This window comes from Mastomys coucha, unplaced genomic scaffold (genome assembly GCF_008632895.1).
Source record: "Mastomys coucha isolate ucsf_1 unplaced genomic scaffold, UCSF_Mcou_1 pScaffold9, whole genome shotgun sequence".
Classification (NCBI taxonomy): Eukaryota; Metazoa; Chordata; class Mammalia; order Rodentia; family Muridae; genus Mastomys; species Mastomys coucha.
This window is the reverse complement of record NW_022196915.1, coordinates 89,706,196-89,723,564: the sequence shown is the minus strand read 5'-3', so window position 1 is coordinate 89,723,564 and position 17,369 is coordinate 89,706,196. Positions and strand designations below refer to the sequence as shown.

The window sequence follows — 17,369 nt, the reverse complement described above, 5'->3', positions numbered from 1 at the left end:
CCTTCACTGGCATGCCTAGTAGCCTGTGTTCTGTCCCCAGCACTGCATGTGCCCTTTGTGCTGGAGGACACTTATTGATCCTAGCAGCTTTGAGGTAAAAACTAGATGATCATAAGTTCAAAGGCAGGAGAGATGGCTCAGTGATGGCTAACTGCTCTTCCAGAAGATCTCCATTCCATTGCCAGCACCCATGTGGTAACTCAAAACGAACTCCAGTTCCAAAGAATCAGACCCCCTCTTCTGGCCTCTGAGGGCACCAGGTATGCTGGTGGTACACAGACACAGACAAAACACCCACATACATAAAATGTGATCAATGATTTAAAAACTCCATCCCATCTAAAAGTTAAGTCTTCTGTTTTATTAAATCATCCTCAACTACAAACAAGTTAAAAGACAGCCTAGATTATACCAGACTCTAACTCAAAACACACACACTTGAAGCCCAGTGTTCTAGCCTCTGTTTCATATCATTCACTTTCAAGACTTGCAATTTGTCAAAAGCCAAGCAGAACTAGTCACCACACTGCTGGAATGCTATGGAACCAAAACTTGGAGAAGGTGTCTAGCTGCCAAGTTGGTTATCTTCCTGTTCCACATTTGTACAAAAAGAAGTGTGTGTGTTTGGAATTTCTTGCAGATCCTTTTTAAAGGGAGTGCTTGTGTCTAAGTAACATTCAATTCCTGCCTATTTTCCTGAGTCTAGTTTACACTAAAGCTCAATGCAGCATGTGTATACCCTATTACGTTTGAAAGTTTAAGTTAGGATGTCAGGCAGCACAGTTATTTAGCACACAGGGCTTTATAAAGTTCACAGTAACTAACATTTGTATGAACTAGGTCTTCCATATTGGTTCATTTCACTAAAGCCATGTTGGGAGAAGATCATCTGGAATTAAATGCACTCATTCAGATACACTTGATTTGGACAGTTCATGGTTTTTTATAGGGGCAGCTCTTAATAGTTAATCTCTAAAAGGTTATGTCTACATTGCTCTCTGAAAATATTAGAGGCTTCCTGTCATGACAATGCAGTCCCCTTATTTACAAATCTCCATTCCATCTAAGAGTTAAGTTTTCTGCTTTCTTGAATTAGCTAACACACACAGAACACCTGACCATGCTTTAGTTCTCTGACTTCACATCTGCATTGCTTCCTCTCTTTGGTACCTGTGCTGGCTTCAAACACTGGTACCACTGACCAAGAGAAGGTCTTGGTCTTGAGCTATTTCAGGACCCTATTTGTTGCTACAGAGCTGATAGCTTCTAGTTATTAAAAATGTAGCATATACCGGAGATTTCTCCCTCGTTCTGTACCTGTGGATGGTATGTGTAGTGAGAACCAAATTGAAATTAACAGTTCATGGTGTACTAGCCTGTTAGACTAGAAGTTTCCCAAAGCCTCACAGGTCTTTTCATTCCTGTGTGTGGGAGTCCTATGAAACAGCTCTTGCCTATCACAATGTAACCCGATCCCCTTAATAATCCTTGGCAGAGAGAAAACCTTTTAAGCAATGATCTCAGAGTGCAGAGTGAACATTTATTGCCTAATTCTCGGAACTCTACTCAGAGCGAGGAAGCATCTATTAAGGTGTAGCTTTAAGAATCCATCTGGAGCTCGGGCTAGGGTGAACCCAGTTTGATGCGACAGTGACAGGCAGTCTAGAACACCTTGAGTTGCAGTTCCTCTTTTTTAGATAAGGTCTTCGGTGATGAGGTAGAGAGCAAGCAGCAGGCCCTCCCAAAAACGGTTGGTTGGATTAAATCTGAGGGCTTTTTGTATTACTTAGGCTACAAAGACTCATTCTTCAAAAAGCAAAGATTTGCCTCGGGCATTCACCGAAACTTAGTGTGAGGAGAAAGGATGGAATTTTGGTCCGATTTGGCTCTTACTACACAGGTGGACAGTAAGGAAGTCTGGAAGCTTCGCAGAGGCGTTTTCTCCTGAGAGTGTTGAAGGGAGTTGGTCGCTGAACAGGCTGTCTCTTCTGCAAGTCTGGGTGCCCTGAAAGGAACCCGTTTCTAAGCAGGCTTCTTGGAAGGGGCACTGAAGTCTAGCCTCCCAAAGACAGAGTTCCTGGTAGTGTTCAGCCACCGCTCTCAAGTGCAGCTTCGCTCCGCCTCTTTTCACAATCCCCGGAGACTCCGAGTCTTGCTCCAGCGGCCTGAACCGGCGGCCTGGTGGCGAGACACGGACTCCCTAGGCACTGGAAGGCTTCGGGATGGCGGGGCGGGGCTATCTGCTGTCCATTAAGCCTCCGAGGGCTTGGAGATCTTCCGAGTGAGTTTAGGGTGAGGATGTGGGGTCCGGCCCAGCAGCAGCAGCAGCTCCGGCCCTTCCCCACCTCGGATCCGTGGGTACTCAGCCACTTGGGATTCCTGCCAGTCTGTCCTAGCCCTCCCGGTCTTGATCCCTAGGAAGGACCCACCCGTCGGATCCCTGCAGCCCAAGTTTCCCGCGCTCTCGAGGGCGCTCTCCTCTGGTCCTTCCCAGGCCGCGTTCCAACAGCCAGTTCTGTGGCTTCCTTTCCTTTTATTATCACTCCCGAAACCTGGCGATTAAGACGCGAAACCAACAAAGAGTTTTCTTCCCACCTTAACCTTGCACACAATCCTTTAACAAATTAATTAATCCTAATGAATTAACACTTCATTTATTTAAACGCGCTACAGTCCATGAATTAAATTTTCATGCAGTGATTAAAGGCTGTTAAAATATGCATGATTTCGTTAAAATTTTATAATAAATCAGGGCAATGTGTTACATGACAAGGCAACTATTTCCCAGTCCCTCGCAAGGGGCTTTGATTTGTGCGGGCGGCGGGAAGGAGGGGCGGCTGGCTGTGGCGCCGGCGAGCGGTGGAGCGGGGCGGCAGGACCCAGCTCCGCACTCCCGGGCTTGGACTGGCTGCCTTGCGGTTTTCTCCACGGCTTCCAGACGCCCCCGAGGGATCCAGCTCCTGGAGGCCGAGAGAGGTCGGCAGGCGCGCCCTTCTGCATCCCCGGAATGTCCCTTGGGCAGAATTGCTGTTCCTCTCCGATAGGGCGAGTTTGTGTCCGGGACCTTGCGGCTGGCCAGAGGCTGTCTGACACAGGAAGGCGACAGAACTTGCTTCGGGTCCCGTGAGGTCAGGGGCCGGCGTACCTGTGGACAAGTTTGTTTGCCGTTAATTTTAACCCGGTGACTGGGACGCTCCTTCCCTGAGCACGTTCCTCCATCCTTGAGCCCGCAGGGCACAGACGGAGCAGTGGAACCTGCTTAAGGACCATTTAGGGTTAGGACTCTAAATGACAGGGGAGCGGTGGCCTTGTTAACCTGACCGCAGTGATCATTTGGCCTACAAAAGTAATACTGCCCACTGAAAGGCAGGGAGGCCCAGCACCTATGAGGGATGTTCTCTTGTCCGGTCTCTCCCGGAGGGTTTCGTCAGGTAGGTGGGTTTGAAGAGAGATTAGCCTGGCTCTGGACACAAATCTGTATATAATGTATCCAACGCTAAGCGCAGAAGTGACCTGCAATGAACTTACTTGGGATACTCAATGCAAGTCACAAGGTCATCTTTCGGTGGGGTGGTCACATCCAGTAACACGTTGCCCCCCACAAAGGAATTTGCATTTTAATTAAACAACCAGAGAAAAGGAGAGAAAGAGAGAGAATGAACGAACCATGGCCTTTTCCCAGCTTTCCTTGAGAACTCCCTCTTTGACCACAGCTCCAGCACATCTGAGTGCAGAGCAAAGAGTCTGAGAAACCAGTCCCTGTGGACCCCATTGCCTAGCAGGCCTGGGCCTGGCAGACCAAGGGAGGCTAGCGGCTGCCGCTCTGAGGCAGTGGGAGTACAGAGCAAGGACAGCGGTTTTCCGGAAATCCCCGAGTCGGTTGTGGTAGAGCGCAGGTTCACGGGGATCCAGCTCAGGGGTGCATCAGACCCTGTGGACCATGCTGTACATGGTTACTGCCCATCACTAGGAAGGGTTGGTACTGCGGTATCCAGAGTCCCAGGACACCAGAGGAGGTCCTGGGCTAGGTGCGAACAAAGTGGAAACTGGTGGGATGCTCAGGGAGGAAGCTCTTAAGAAGTCAGGTACCGCCCTTGGGAGGCGGTCCTGGGACCGTGCTAATCCTAGCTAGTGCAGTGAATGAGGGAGGAGGCACGGGCTGGAACTGTCAAAATGAGTCCTCTACTAGAACACCACAAACCCTACCTTAGGCCTACATCTCTGCCTGGACCTTCACACTGTGCTGCATGGCCTTTGACGTTAGCGGCGTTTCCGCGCCTTTGAGTTATGAACAGGTTCTCGCTGAGCCTGGGAAAGCGACTCATTTTAACCTAGACAGTGCCTGCAGACACTTAACTCCCAGAGCCTGTGAACAGCCTCCTTCACCACTGGGGTCTGGGTAGCACCTGCAGGTGCCTCCTGCATGACCTTGTACCAGTGTCATGCCACGCCTGTGCCACCAGTAACCCTCTGCCTGTGGCTTCTCCCTGGCACCTCCTGGAGAGCAGCCCTGGAAGTGAAAGCTATAGCAGAAACCCAGGTTCCAGTATCTTTTTGAAAGGAGAAAGCTAATATCCAGATGGGCAGCCGGAGTCAGTCATGCCCATCCTCCTGGGTAAAGGGTGGAGCCAGGAGAAAGAGTTCTCCCCCACCCCCCGCCCCCCATGGAGAAGATCCTTGCTCAGGCTCCTCACTCCAACTAACCAGAATGCTCTCCGGTTCTGAAGAGGGGTGCTGCCCAAGGAAATAGAAAACCAGGGCTGCCAAAGGAGGAGGAGAAAATTAATTAATGAGAGAAAGAAATGTGTCTCTGATCCAGATGATAGGCTCCCCTTCCCTGGGGGCAGAAATTCCTTGGAAATCAATAACTGTGCACTCATTACCCCTCTCTTGATAAAATGTAAAGCTATGAGATGGGGTGAGGATAATCTGGGTTGGTCCTTAAACAAGAAGAAGGTGGGGGAAATTGCCCCAGAATCCCGTGCCAAGAATCTGGGTACTAGTAGCACAGGCATGGCCAGCTAGTTAACAGCAGTTGCCAAGCTGGGAAAGAAAGCAGTGACATGGGGCAGGGTGCAGAGCCTAGGCTGCGGCCCTTTTACCCTTCCTAAGGGCATGTCCCGTCCCGGGACAGTGTGGAGCTGAGCTTGTCCAGGATGGCTCTCCAAGCATCTCGGTGTACTTCCACATGACAATCTGTCATCACAAATACTACACCTAAAACACATATACCCTCTACCAGTGGCTTCCCCATGCTCCTAGACCATCAACGCCCAGACATCAGACACTTATAAATTATAGCTCCGTTTATCTCTGGTGGCTTGAACTGGTCCAGACCAGGACTGAGCAAACATTTAAGGAAGACGATAAAGAAGCTGTTCGGGGGGAGGGGTGTGTGAAAAGAACACGCAGGGGCATCTGCTTAGGGCAAGTGCACCCTGTGCCAGGCTCTTCATAGGTCTTGCAACCCTCAGTCTGCCTTGGCTTCTTGAACCTATCCTGCCCTTATCTCTTGTCCCTGGCCAACTGGCCCTCCTCTTTTCTAAGTACAGATATTGTTTGGTAAAGCTCTGTATGTTCCAAGTGTCATGGTAGAAAACAAACCATGGAGGACCTTTGGATTGAGCCCACAACCCCTACGTTTTTTTGGTTTGAGGGGAGCAGGGAGGGGGCGGGTGGAGGGAACCATTTTTCCTAAGGTAGAAGTCTGGCCTTACTCAGAGAAAGAAAAAGAAGAAAGAGTCCCCTTGTTGCCAAAGAGAGGTGAGTTAGTAAGGGTAGCCCCTGAATCCAGGCCCCTGCCTCTCCAGTTTGAGTCCATAGAACAGAGAGTGAACTGAGATTAGCTTGGAGTAGCTAAGGACATGCGCCCCCTCCAGCCCCTACCCAATAGATCCATCTGGCCACAAAGCTACTCTATTTGCCTTTCTATCTGTCCTGCGCCATTTAAGGTCCCTAGAGGCAAGCATTTCCTTCGGGACTTGGAGCCAGGACTGCTGGATCTTGCTACTAAGAAGGGAAGGCATTCTCTCTCACACCTCGCCAGAGAAAGCAAGGAGCCACTGCAGTGGGTGTCAGGAAGGATTAGGTTAAGCCTGGACACCCAGTGGGGCCAAGACCTTAGGACTCACTCTTCCCCTCCAGCGACGTCCTGCTCACAGTCCATTTCCCGCTGAGATAAAGTTGCATTTAGTGCTCCCAGGGGAGCCACATAATGGATGAAGAAGTGGCTCCTTCTTGCCCTAGCAAATGAACATCCTTCTCACTTCCCTCTCAGGCTAGAAGAAAGGGAGGGGTTGAGAGGACAGAAACGAAAGAGAAGAAAGAAAAGCCAATGAGCCTGTGGGCTCTTCTTGGAATCTGAATAAACTAGTGGGTATCCTGAAGATACACACGCTCTAAAGCAAAGGAAAAATAAAAAACCTGCTGGACCAAAGATTTGGGCTTGGAGAAATGAGATCTTCCCTTTGGTGTAAATGCAGACCTTCTTAGTGACCTGAAAGATTATGTATCTGATCTCTGCTTCCCATAAGCAGTTTCTTGTCTCTCTCAGGCTCTCTAGCTAGCAGATGTGATAACATCTGGACCGTTATTATCACCCTAGGCAAGGACTGTATCCTTAGGGACTTAGGCACCCGAGCTGAGGCTCCCCAGAGAGGCCCTTGATCTTCTGCTACATGAAGGCAATATAACAGGTTCATTAATTTATTTCTTCTTCTTAGGTCTTCATTTCAGTTATTATTATTATTATTATTATTATTATTATTATTATTATTATTATTATTATTATAGGCTGGACTAGACAGCATACCAGTTCCTTCTATCTGATTTGAATTTATATTTTGAATCACAATTTCCTATAGGTTAGATTCATTCTGTATCTCAGGCAAGAAAAATACTATAAGCAGGCAGATATAAAATGCAAGGGTCCAAAATGATGCAAAAGAAACTTCTCTTTTCAACATCTCATTCCCTTTTCTCTGAAGTGGATTTCTTTTCCTGGAGTTTTCAGAAAGAAAAAAAAAAGCTTCTCTCTCTCTCTCTCTCTCTCTCTCTCTCTCTCTCTCTCTCTCTCTCTCTCTCTCTCTCTGTGTGTGTGTGTGTGTGTGTGTGTGTCACTGGAGAGGAAGAGATAAAGATCCTGGCTACACCCTGTTTACTATTTTTCCCTTTTGATGACTAGAAGCCTCAGATCACCTAGCGCTCCTTTGAAATGTGAGTTTGTACACGGTTAAAGGAGACAAACAATAAGAGAAACGCACAATTTCATTTCAACAGCCTTTCCCGAGTAGAAAGCACATACTCCTTGCGGCTCCTAAGTGACTGTCACTGGTGGTGCCTGACACAGTTATAGTCACAACAACAAAGTATGCAGAGAAATTAAATTACGTGGAAATCAATAGCGTCTGACTGCTTCAAACAACTGTCTGTCATGGCTATTATTCTCCAGGAGCCTATTTATAAACCATGAAAGGAACAGGTTCTTGCAGCCTAAAGACAGCATCTTCCACAGCGCATTTCTGTGTTGTTATTTTTCTCCATATACAGAGGAATGCACGGGCATAATTTAACATACAAATGCCTCTCTGTATACATTATATAACAGCTTGTTAGGCACCCGGTAGTGGAGGTGTGCCTAAATAATGCGCATATATTCTGGGAGGAAAACACACCAAGAAGAGTGCTTGCACCCGGTCTTTTTTCCTCCAAAAGGTGCCTACCCTTCAACAATAGCTGCCCCCCTTTCTTTTCTTTTTTTTCTTTCTTTTTTTTTTTTTTTTTTTTTTTTTTTTTTTTTTTTTTTTGATCTTTGCAGACCCGCGGAGGCAAGGTGGGACGCGCAGTGCGCGCATGCCCGGCCAGCTACAGGTGCATCACCTGCCTTGTCCTTGCTGGTGGTCACTATAAGAGCGGCTCCCACGCGCCACCGCCGCCGCCGCCGCCGCCGCCGGTCGCGGCTCGACGAGCGCGCGCGCGCCCGCCCGCCCGCCCGCTTGCTCGCTCAAGCACAGCGCCGCGACCGCGGGGAGGGCGCGCGCCAGACAGACGGAGACAGCTGCTGTCTGTCAGCGCGGCGGGGCCCGCGAGCTCTCGCGAGAGCTGCCCGGGCCGGCCGCGAGAAGTGGGGCTCAGGTGTAAGAGGAGCGCAGCCCGTCGGCGCGCCGCGGCTAGAGCTCTCGGAGAAGCGGGACCGCGGGACCTGCGCGCGGGCGGGCGGCCGGCCGGGCGGGCGGGCGCTCTGCGCGGTCCGAGGCAGGCAGCGCTCGCCGGCAGCGGCAGCGGCAGCGGGAGCCCCCGCGGCGAGCGAGCGGAGGAGCGGACCAGCGAGCGGGCGGCCGCAGCCTCGGGACGGAGGCCGGCCGAGCCGGCGTGCGCACTTTGCGGCGGACTTTGCGAGTGTTTTGTGGATTTGTACCCGCCGAGCCGCCAAGATGATGTCCATGAACAGCAAGCAGCCTCACTTTGCCATGCATCCCACCCTCCCCGAGCACAAGTACCCGTCGCTACACTCCAGCTCCGAGGCCATCCGGCGGGCCTGCCTGCCCACGCCGCCGGTAAGCGCCCCACGTACGCCCGCACGCCCGCGGCCCCGTCCCCCGCGCCGCTCCGCTCCGCGCCGCTGCACGGCGCCGGCTTACCCTGTGCGCCTCCGGCCGGGCCCCGACTCCCGCGGGCGGGCGGGCGGGCGGGCGGGACGGATGTCCCAGGGACCCCGCTCTGAGTGAGGCGCGTGTGGCCCGGGGTCCCGGCCCGCCTGTGCCTCTGCCGGGCGCCTGCCATCCGTGGGGAGCCCGGGGGCCGCGGCTGTCCACTCGGCTCCACTTTCTCTGTTAAGGTCACGCCTGCACCGACCGGGCGCTCTCTGCGCTCCGGTGTGCGGCACGGCACGGGTCCTTAGCTTCGAGTGACATCTCCATTTCTTCTTTTTCTTCTTCTTCTTTTCGCCCTTTTTGTCGTCTCCCACTCCCTTTCCCGGAACGTGTTCCCGTGTGTCCCCTTGTCCCCTTCTGTCTGTCCCTCCCCGGCATGCTCTCCAATGGTCCCCCGGTCCTCCGTTGACCCCGCTCTTCCCACCCGGCTCCCCGGTGTTGTTATTTTGGTCGCTTGCTTTGTGTTTCGCCTTTTGCCCGTGCTTCCCGGCTCGTGTGTTTGTTTTGTGGTTTCTTTGGCGTTTGTCCCCCCCACCCCCTTTTTTTTCTTTTTCTTTTTCCTTTTTTCTTTTTCTTTTTGTTTTTTGTTTTTTGGTTTGGTTTGTGTCGCCTGCAGCTGCAGAGCAACCTCTTCGCCAGCCTGGACGAGACGCTGCTGGCGCGGGCCGAGGCGCTGGCGGCCGTGGACATCGCGGTGTCCCAGGGCAAGAGCCACCCTTTCAAGCCGGACGCCACGTACCACACGATGAACAGCGTGCCCTGCACGTCCACGTCCACCGTGCCGCTGGCGCACCACCACCACCACCACCATCACCACCAGGCGCTCGAGCCCGGTGACCTGCTGGACCACATCTCGTCGCCGTCGCTCGCGCTCATGGCCGGCGCGGGGGGCGCGGGCGCGGCGGGCGGCGCCGGCGGCGCCCACGACGGCCCCGGGGGCGGAGGCGGCCCGGGGGGCGGCGGCGGCCCGGGCGGCGGCGGCCCCGGGGGCGGCGGCGGCGGTGGCCCGGGCGGTGGCGGCGGTGGCGGCGGCCCGGGCGGCGGGCTCTTGGGCGGCTCAGCGCATCCGCACCCGCACATGCACGGCCTGGGCCACCTGTCGCACCCCGCGGCCGCGGCCGCCATGAACATGCCGTCCGGGTTGCCGCATCCCGGGCTCGTGGCGGCGGCGGCGCACCACGGCGCGGCGGCGGCGGCGGCGGCGGCGGCGGCCGGGCAGGTGGCGGCGGCGTCGGCGGCGGCGGCGGTGGTGGGCGCGGCGGGCCTGGCGTCCATCTGCGACTCGGACACGGACCCGCGCGAGCTCGAGGCGTTCGCCGAGCGCTTCAAGCAGCGGCGCATCAAGCTGGGCGTGACGCAGGCCGACGTGGGCTCGGCGCTGGCCAACCTCAAGATCCCGGGCGTGGGCTCGCTCAGCCAGAGCACCATCTGCAGGTTCGAGTCGCTCACGCTCTCGCACAACAACATGATCGCGCTCAAGCCCATCCTGCAGGCGTGGCTGGAGGAGGCCGAGGGCGCGCAGCGTGAGAAAATGAACAAGCCCGAGCTCTTCAACGGCGGCGAGAAGAAGCGCAAGCGGACTTCCATCGCCGCGCCCGAGAAGCGCTCCCTCGAGGCCTATTTTGCCGTACAACCCCGGCCCTCATCTGAGAAGATCGCCGCCATCGCCGAGAAACTGGACCTCAAAAAGAACGTGGTGCGGGTGTGGTTTTGCAACCAGAGACAGAAGCAGAAGCGGATGAAATTCTCTGCCACTTACTGAGGAGGGTGTGAGACGCCGGGTGGGGCACGCTGGGGAGCTGAGGGGTGCGTTTCTGGGGCTCCCTCTGGCCTACTTCCCCTCATTTAGAGTGTCTGTTATCCTGCCTGCATCTGGGGAGTTCCTTTTCTTGCCCTTCCCTCAGCCCCACTCCGCACCTGACCCTAACAGTCCCCCAGCCTAGTGTACAGGGGTGTGGGTGTGGAAAAGTTTGGGATGGCAGGAGAGAATGGGGGGCAGTTAGGTGAGCAGGGCGTGGGTGGGGGAAGAAAAGCAAAGACTGGAGCTGGGGGTTTGCAAGAAGCAGGATGGTTCTGGGGACTAGGGTGGGAGGGAAAGATGGGGGAAGAACTGGGGATGGACAGTTATCTTGACCAGAGACATTTACAAAAATCATCTGGGGACCAAGGAACTATGTATAAAGATGGAACTACCAACTATCACCAAAAACAAAACATAAAATCCTAGACAATAAAGTGTGTGTGTGGGGGGGGGCAAGACAAAGAAAGATGCTTTAGGAATTTAACTCCAAGGAGCAGTATTCAGCAGCTTCGTTTACCCCCAAGGAAGAGAAAACAGCAATACCATTACTACCACCACCCCAACTTCCCAAGCACAAGTGAGTCATCCAGGAAAACCAAACGACCTGGACCTTGAGCTTCTGGGGAGGAAGCTGGTTCCCTGTTTAACTTCACCTTCTAAAATCTCACACCTGCACCCTCTTTGATTAATTTCCTCTTTTCCAAAGAGACTCCAAGGCTTGACTCCAGCTCAGCAGCTGGAGCTTAGCTTACATGCGCTTGGGGAGACTGCCTGGTCATTCACACCGAATCTTCATTTTCCAGGAGCCAATGGCCACAGTCTTGTGGCCTGGTCTTGGTCAGGTGAGGGTCTTTAGGCAATGAGAGCCCAAAAGACAGAAATTAGGTTCTCCAAAAAAAAAAAAAAAAAAAAAAAAAAAAAAAAAAAAAAAAAACATTTATTCTGGGATAATTAAATGATCATGACATCTACAGTAGGGTTTTACTTTTATATTTTTGTTCGTGGATTCATGAACAAATTATCTGAAAGTGTTTTTCCCCCCACCCTACTTATAGAACTTCACCTTAGCGTGCCCTCTGTTTTTCAGTTCGGATTCAAACTCTGCGGACACTTATTAATTTAGATAGCGTGAGAGGGTGGGAGATCTTAGGGAAGGAATTTGCTTCCGTTTCCACTTCTCTCCACTGAATTCAGCCCGTCTCCCTCTTCTAGGTCCCTGTCTCCCTCCCTTGGAGAACGTGAAGTTGTTGAAAAGCTGAGAAGTTTCTGCTTTCCTTTGGGGGCAGGAGTCCATGTAAGAAAAACCACCTAAAATCCCAGAAGAAAGGAAGAGATTTAAAGATTTAGAGCCCCTCCCACCGTGGTCGGTTCAGATAGGTCTGCACTTACCTGGGGAAAGCACAAGAGGCTTCCCCTGTTGTTCTTGTTGTTATTCGAGGATCACTTATTACTGGGGATAAATATTGAGTCACAAAAAACTTCAATTTGCACTATGAGTTTCCAAAATAGAAAATCCTGTATGGTATTTCATACTAATAATCCAAGCTGTTGATGGATTTTAAGGAAAAAAAAATTGAGAAAGACAGTTTGAGAGAGGAAAAAACCTGAGAAAGTGGTTTAGTGAAATGCCTGCTTTGTTGTGTACAAGATACTGTTTGGATCTCATGTGGAGATGGTTTGTTACTATCATTTAACCATAACTAAAGACGAAAACGGAAGAGTTGAGGGGGGAAAACACTCTTTAACAAGACTGAAATCATGCATGGTTCGAAAGGTGCAGAAAGATGATTAGGTCTCACTCTGGGTAGGCGTTGTTTATTTAATTATGTTGTATGTCATTGTTTGCAGCACAAAACATTCTATGCATTTGAAACTGAGCACTAAACTGGGCTAGCTTTCTGGTAGACCGTTTTGTGGATAGTGTGATTTCACAGTCTACTGCCTGTTTCCACTGAAAACACGACATTATTGTAAATATTTTCTTTCATGCACAGGCTCACACAGTGGTTACAAACTGCCAGTGTTAATCCTGAATTGTCTCATTGACTGATCCTCCTGTCCATGTTGTGTCTGCAGAGCTTTCTCCTTGGTTATGTCTTTGCTCTATTGCCCCCACCCCAACCCCACCCCACCCCATCAGAACCATTCCTGTGCGCCAACATACAACAGGGAGATGTGTCCCAGTCCACTTCCAAATAAAACATGACTGAAAGAAGAGCAGTTTTATGATCTGGGTGCATTTTTGTGTTTACATTGAGCCAAGTCCTGGTCAACAAATGAGACAAGACAACCAAAACAAAACAAAACAAACCCCACATCAAACAGAAAGCCTCAACCAAACATTAAAATCAAGCAAGAAGGGGAGAAAGGGGGTCAGCGGGAGTGAAAGAGTGAGATTTATTTATTTATTTCTAAATGAGAATTCAGTTTCAGATAAGTCATGGGAACTGGTGCTCTGAGTAAGATGAATTACTTGTCCATTTTATCAAAGTTTTAATTTGAACTCCAGAAGCTCTTGAGCCGTCGTTGCTGCACTCCGTTCAGAGTGGTGATGGAAAGCTGTAAATAATGAGGCTCCTGAAAGGCATTTAAGTTGAAGGTCAGGGACACAGGCATCTAGGGGTTTGAATGTGCTGCTCTACTCTAAAAACACTTCTAAAAATGTTGTAACTAAACGACTTTTTGTTGGCAGTTAATAAATTATAAAAGTATCCTTTGATCTGCCCCAATAACTTGTCAAATGCTTCTCTTCATTTAGAACATTTTGCATACCACCTATTGCTTCAGATTGACAAGAGATTTCCTTTTTCTTTTTTCTTTTGGTGACCTGGAACTAGATCAAATGCCAAATGTACAAACTTTCTTAATAGTTGGGACTATTCCTCTGAAGTCATCCTATTTTAGCTAAGCCTTTTTAACTTCACCGGCATATCTGTGAAAGAAAAGTGATGTTCAGAAAAGAATAGTACATTTTAAAAAGGTGTGATTTTAAAACAGTTGTTAATATTTTAAAAAGCACTAGAGGTATTTTTAAAAATAGATCTCTTCCATCAAAATTGATTTGTTTCTGTTATTGACTTGAAATATCATCAGAGTTTCTAATAAAATACATTTGTAAAAGAACACATTATTTTATAGAAAAGTATGACCAGATTTCATTGTTGGAGATCCAGGAATGAACAAATAAAAAGATTTACGAAGGTTGTTTTTCTAATAATCTGCTCAAACAGAAATGTTGCAGGCAAATACATTTGTATTATATAATAATGGATAATGTATGTATTAAGAATTTAAGCATTTGTTTTGTATTAAGTAAATCCTTGCCCAGTACAAAAAGAAAGACTATTACGTTAATAAAACATCATGAAAACACATCGCTTTGCAGGGTTTCCTATTTTATGTAGTAGGAAACTGTGCAAATTTTTAAAAAAAGTTTTGCTTTCTAGTGAGTGGCTGTGTACAGGGCAGAAAGGAATGATAGAGCTCTCCTAAGACTCCTTTAGGTGTCAACCCATTGAAAATTTTAAAATGAAACTCCTGAAGAGAAGGCAATGGTTTGCTGATCTGTAGGTGGTTTGGCTTTTCCAAGTTCTCTGGTTCAGAAAGTTGGGGGAAATATGCAAAACGGATTTCCTCCCACATCTGCTAATTTGTGGAAATAAAATGTGTGAGTCTGAACTCCTCTAAGGAACACAAGTTTCAGAAGGTAGGGGAACTGGGCTCTGATTCTGTTTTAGACTCTTAAGACACACAAGAGCAGAATAAATAAAGGGAAAAAGAAAAATCTGTGTAGAGTGCATTCACCTCAGAAATGCTCCCTCCCTCTTAAAACTGCTTTCTGAATTCTTCATGGAGCCTCTGCTTTTTCTGTAGGTCTAAGAAAGGATGTCCCCAGCATTCGTCAGCTAGCTTCTGGATAGATTTTTGTCTAATGCGTGTTCTTAAATTATTCTCAACTTCAGTTATCAACTGTTAAATAAACAGTAGGCACCCACTGTAGTGATTGTATTGGTTTGTACTTTCTTGTGATACTAAGATTGCTTGGGTCTGGTTCTTACATTTAGCCTCTCAGAATGAGGATCCAGATTAAGACTGTTGGTAAATCCCTGCCCGAGGCTCAGATTCATCTTTGTTTTCTGGGCCTCTGGACTAATGTTACCTGGGCTAATATGCCCATTCTATCTTGCAAGTGGGTTTTCCTTATTTAGTATTTCGAGTTTAAATAGGAGCCTTTGACTGGCTAAAACTAGTGTTCCCTCATTCTAAGGGTCTTGATGGTCAGAGGGGAAGTGACAACCACAATTATACTGGATACTCTTCTGCCATCTGTATCATTGCTAGAACAATCTTAGCCACACTAAAGGAGCCACACAATCCTTGTGGGCTGTTTTAAAGGAGGCCACCAGCTTAATTGATTTAAAAAAAAAAAAGAAAGAAAGAAAGCAGCCGAAATCAAGTTCTCGCGGGGGCCCTCTCTTTCACCTGCGAGATAAGCCTTGTCGCAATAATTACGTTATTTAATATTTGATCAAACCTTCGCGCCTCTGCGACTTCAAGTGCGCAACGCGGCCGCGGTCCAGCCGGGCACGTGCGACGCGGACGCGCGGCCACCCCACTCGGGTTGCCTTGCCCTCTGAATAATTCATGGACTGAGAGTTCTGGAAATTAATAAAACGAATGATAACAAGAAGCTAATTAAAAACTTTCTTAATTGTTGTCAAGTCAGCTTGATGGGAAACAGCCCTGGGTGACTCCATCCTTGAGAACCGCAGGCTGCGGAGGGTGGCGCTGGCCATCCGAGCTCTCATCCTCCGAGCTCTCCTCCTACTCCGTGTGGTGACCGGAGCGGTTCGCCCGCTCCCGGCTCCCGGCAGCCGCCCTTTTGCAGCCCACCCACCTCACCCTCCTAACTTTTCATGACGGGGGGCGGGGGAGGTTGGCGTGTGCAGGCCCAAACCAGAGTAACTGGGTCGTATTTTCTGTTACGGGGGGGGGGGTCCCCCGTCCCCAACGCCTGAGCTTCTTGCTGGGGACCCCTGGCCCCTCCGTTCCTTGTCGCCAGACTAGCAGCAGTTCCCCAGTCAGGGGCAGCATTCAGCCAGGCAAGGGAGGGTGCGAGCGGGTTAAGAGCCCTAGGCGAGGGCATCCCGCGCGCGTGCGCACAGGTAGCCACCGAGCGCGGACTGCGGTGGGGGCGAGTCCAGGCGGACTCCGAGTGCGTGGAGCGTGCCGGGGGAGGGAGCGGGGGGGAGGGAGCAGAGCTCGCACATGCGCACTGGGCGCGCCGGGGACCCTTGGGGGAGTCAGCTGCAGTTCCGGGTTTCAAAAATTAGGCGCTGTCAGAGGTCGAGTCCCTCTCCTAAGTGCCTTTGAGATCAGTCTGAGTGAAAAGGGAAGAACATTCAAAGCTCATATTAGTTAAAAAAAATTCTCTTTCTACACCCCAGAAGTCAAAAGTCAGTTAATGGATGCAGAAGTTTCAAATTTGGTTTTGCAGGTTATTTATTTATTTATTTATTTATTTATTTATTTTTGTTTAGTTTTTAAAAGAATTGGATGAATACGACCTAGGTTTTTGCTTTGTTATGAAGATGCTAGTTGACCAATGTCCTGCTAAGGGTGGGAATTGATCAGACTAGAGAGTAGAGAGGATTTATATCTGGACGAAAGGATTGGGGTGCTGCAAAGTCCTCGTTCTCCCTCAGATCCCCGGGTGGAATGGGGAAGCACCGTCCAGTCTGCTCTGAGGGAGGTGGCTACGAACAAATTGAAGGGGTGAAGGGAAGCGGAAGGGACTGGCAGAGAGCTTGATGAAGACTTGGCAAAGGGGGTGGATGGAGAGGAAAGAGACCGCGCTCTTATCGAGTAAAACGAATTGCAAGTGTAAGTTTGTTTAATAACTCCGACGCCCAGCCTCAGCACAGCACAGTGTATACAAACTTCTGTAGACGAGAATCGGAATAAAACAAAACGTTGACAATTTCCAGCCGCGGAAAATCACTGCACAGGTCTCTTCTCTCCCTCCCGCCCCTGCCAAGTGTTGACAATAAACATTTAATGAAGGCAGAGACCTGGCCGTCTCCAGACAGTGTCAGAATACTTTCAGCAGACCATTAGCACGGCTTCTTTTACTTCAAACATCGCGCGGCACACCCTTACATTATTAAAAAAAAAAAAAAATACAACGTGTGAGATAAATAATACGTTCACAAGGCTATCTTAAGTGGTCTGCAGGAGTTCTGATGCCCCTGTACTTACTAACAGAAAGTAACTCATTGTAGATTACTCGCGCTTAAAAATGTTAAATACAGTTAATGCAATATTAATCGCCCTTTGGTGATATAAAATGCAATATTTTCAGGCAGCTATTGAGCTTTTCCAGAGGAAGGGCTGATGAGAAGAGTCGCAGCTGAATAGTGAGAGAAAAAGCCTGGTATTTATTGCTTTTGTTTGGCTTTTGGCTACAGAGACAGGAACCTTCTAATGGGGTAAGGACATTTATTTTATCTGCAATCTATTGCTGAGAGAGCAGGGGCGGCAGATGGGGCTGGTGCGATATTCACAGTGTAATTTAGAGCAAATCCTAATAACTAATAATGATTTATGTTAATTTTGATCATCTATGCGACTTTATCAAATCGTTGCGATGAAAGAAAGAAAAAGAAAGAGAAGCTAAATGTGACGAGGGCTCTGGGGTTCATTGGTTTGGGAGCTCGCGTCCTGGGCTCTGCAGAATCTTAAAAAGCATTCTGTTTTAGCAATGGAAATGTGGTTATTTGAAAAGGCAGGTAGGTAGGGTGCCTTTGACGTGGTACAGAGGTGTTTCGATCAGGCTTCTCTTTCTTGTCAAATCTGCTTAAATGTGTAGCCTTTCAGCGGCAAGCGCTTTTCATCCGTTTTCACTAAAACCGAATATG

General features: G+C 49.6%; 1 protein-coding gene across 2 annotated transcripts; it reads left to right on the top strand.

Moving 5' to 3' along the window:
* Positions 1 to 8,177: 8,177 nt before the first annotated feature.
* Positions 8,178 to 14,443, top strand: Pou4f1 (POU class 4 homeobox 1). Of its 2 annotated transcripts, none has more exons than XM_031362408.1 (3): positions 8,178 to 8,555; positions 9,268 to 10,457; positions 11,665 to 14,443. In XM_031362408.1, exons 1-2 carry the CDS (start codon positions 8,433 to 8,435, stop codon positions 10,411 to 10,413), a joined length of 1,269 nt encoding a protein of 422 aa, XP_031218268.1. In that variant the 5' UTR covers positions 8,178 to 8,432; the 3' UTR covers positions 10,414 to 10,457; positions 11,665 to 14,443. The 2 variants fall into 2 exon arrangements, 1 of the variants encoding a protein (XP_031218268.1); XR_004116356.1 differs by having other exon boundaries at positions 8,305 to 8,555; positions 9,268 to 11,294.
* The last annotated feature ends 2,926 nt before the right edge of the window (positions 14,444 to 17,369 follow it).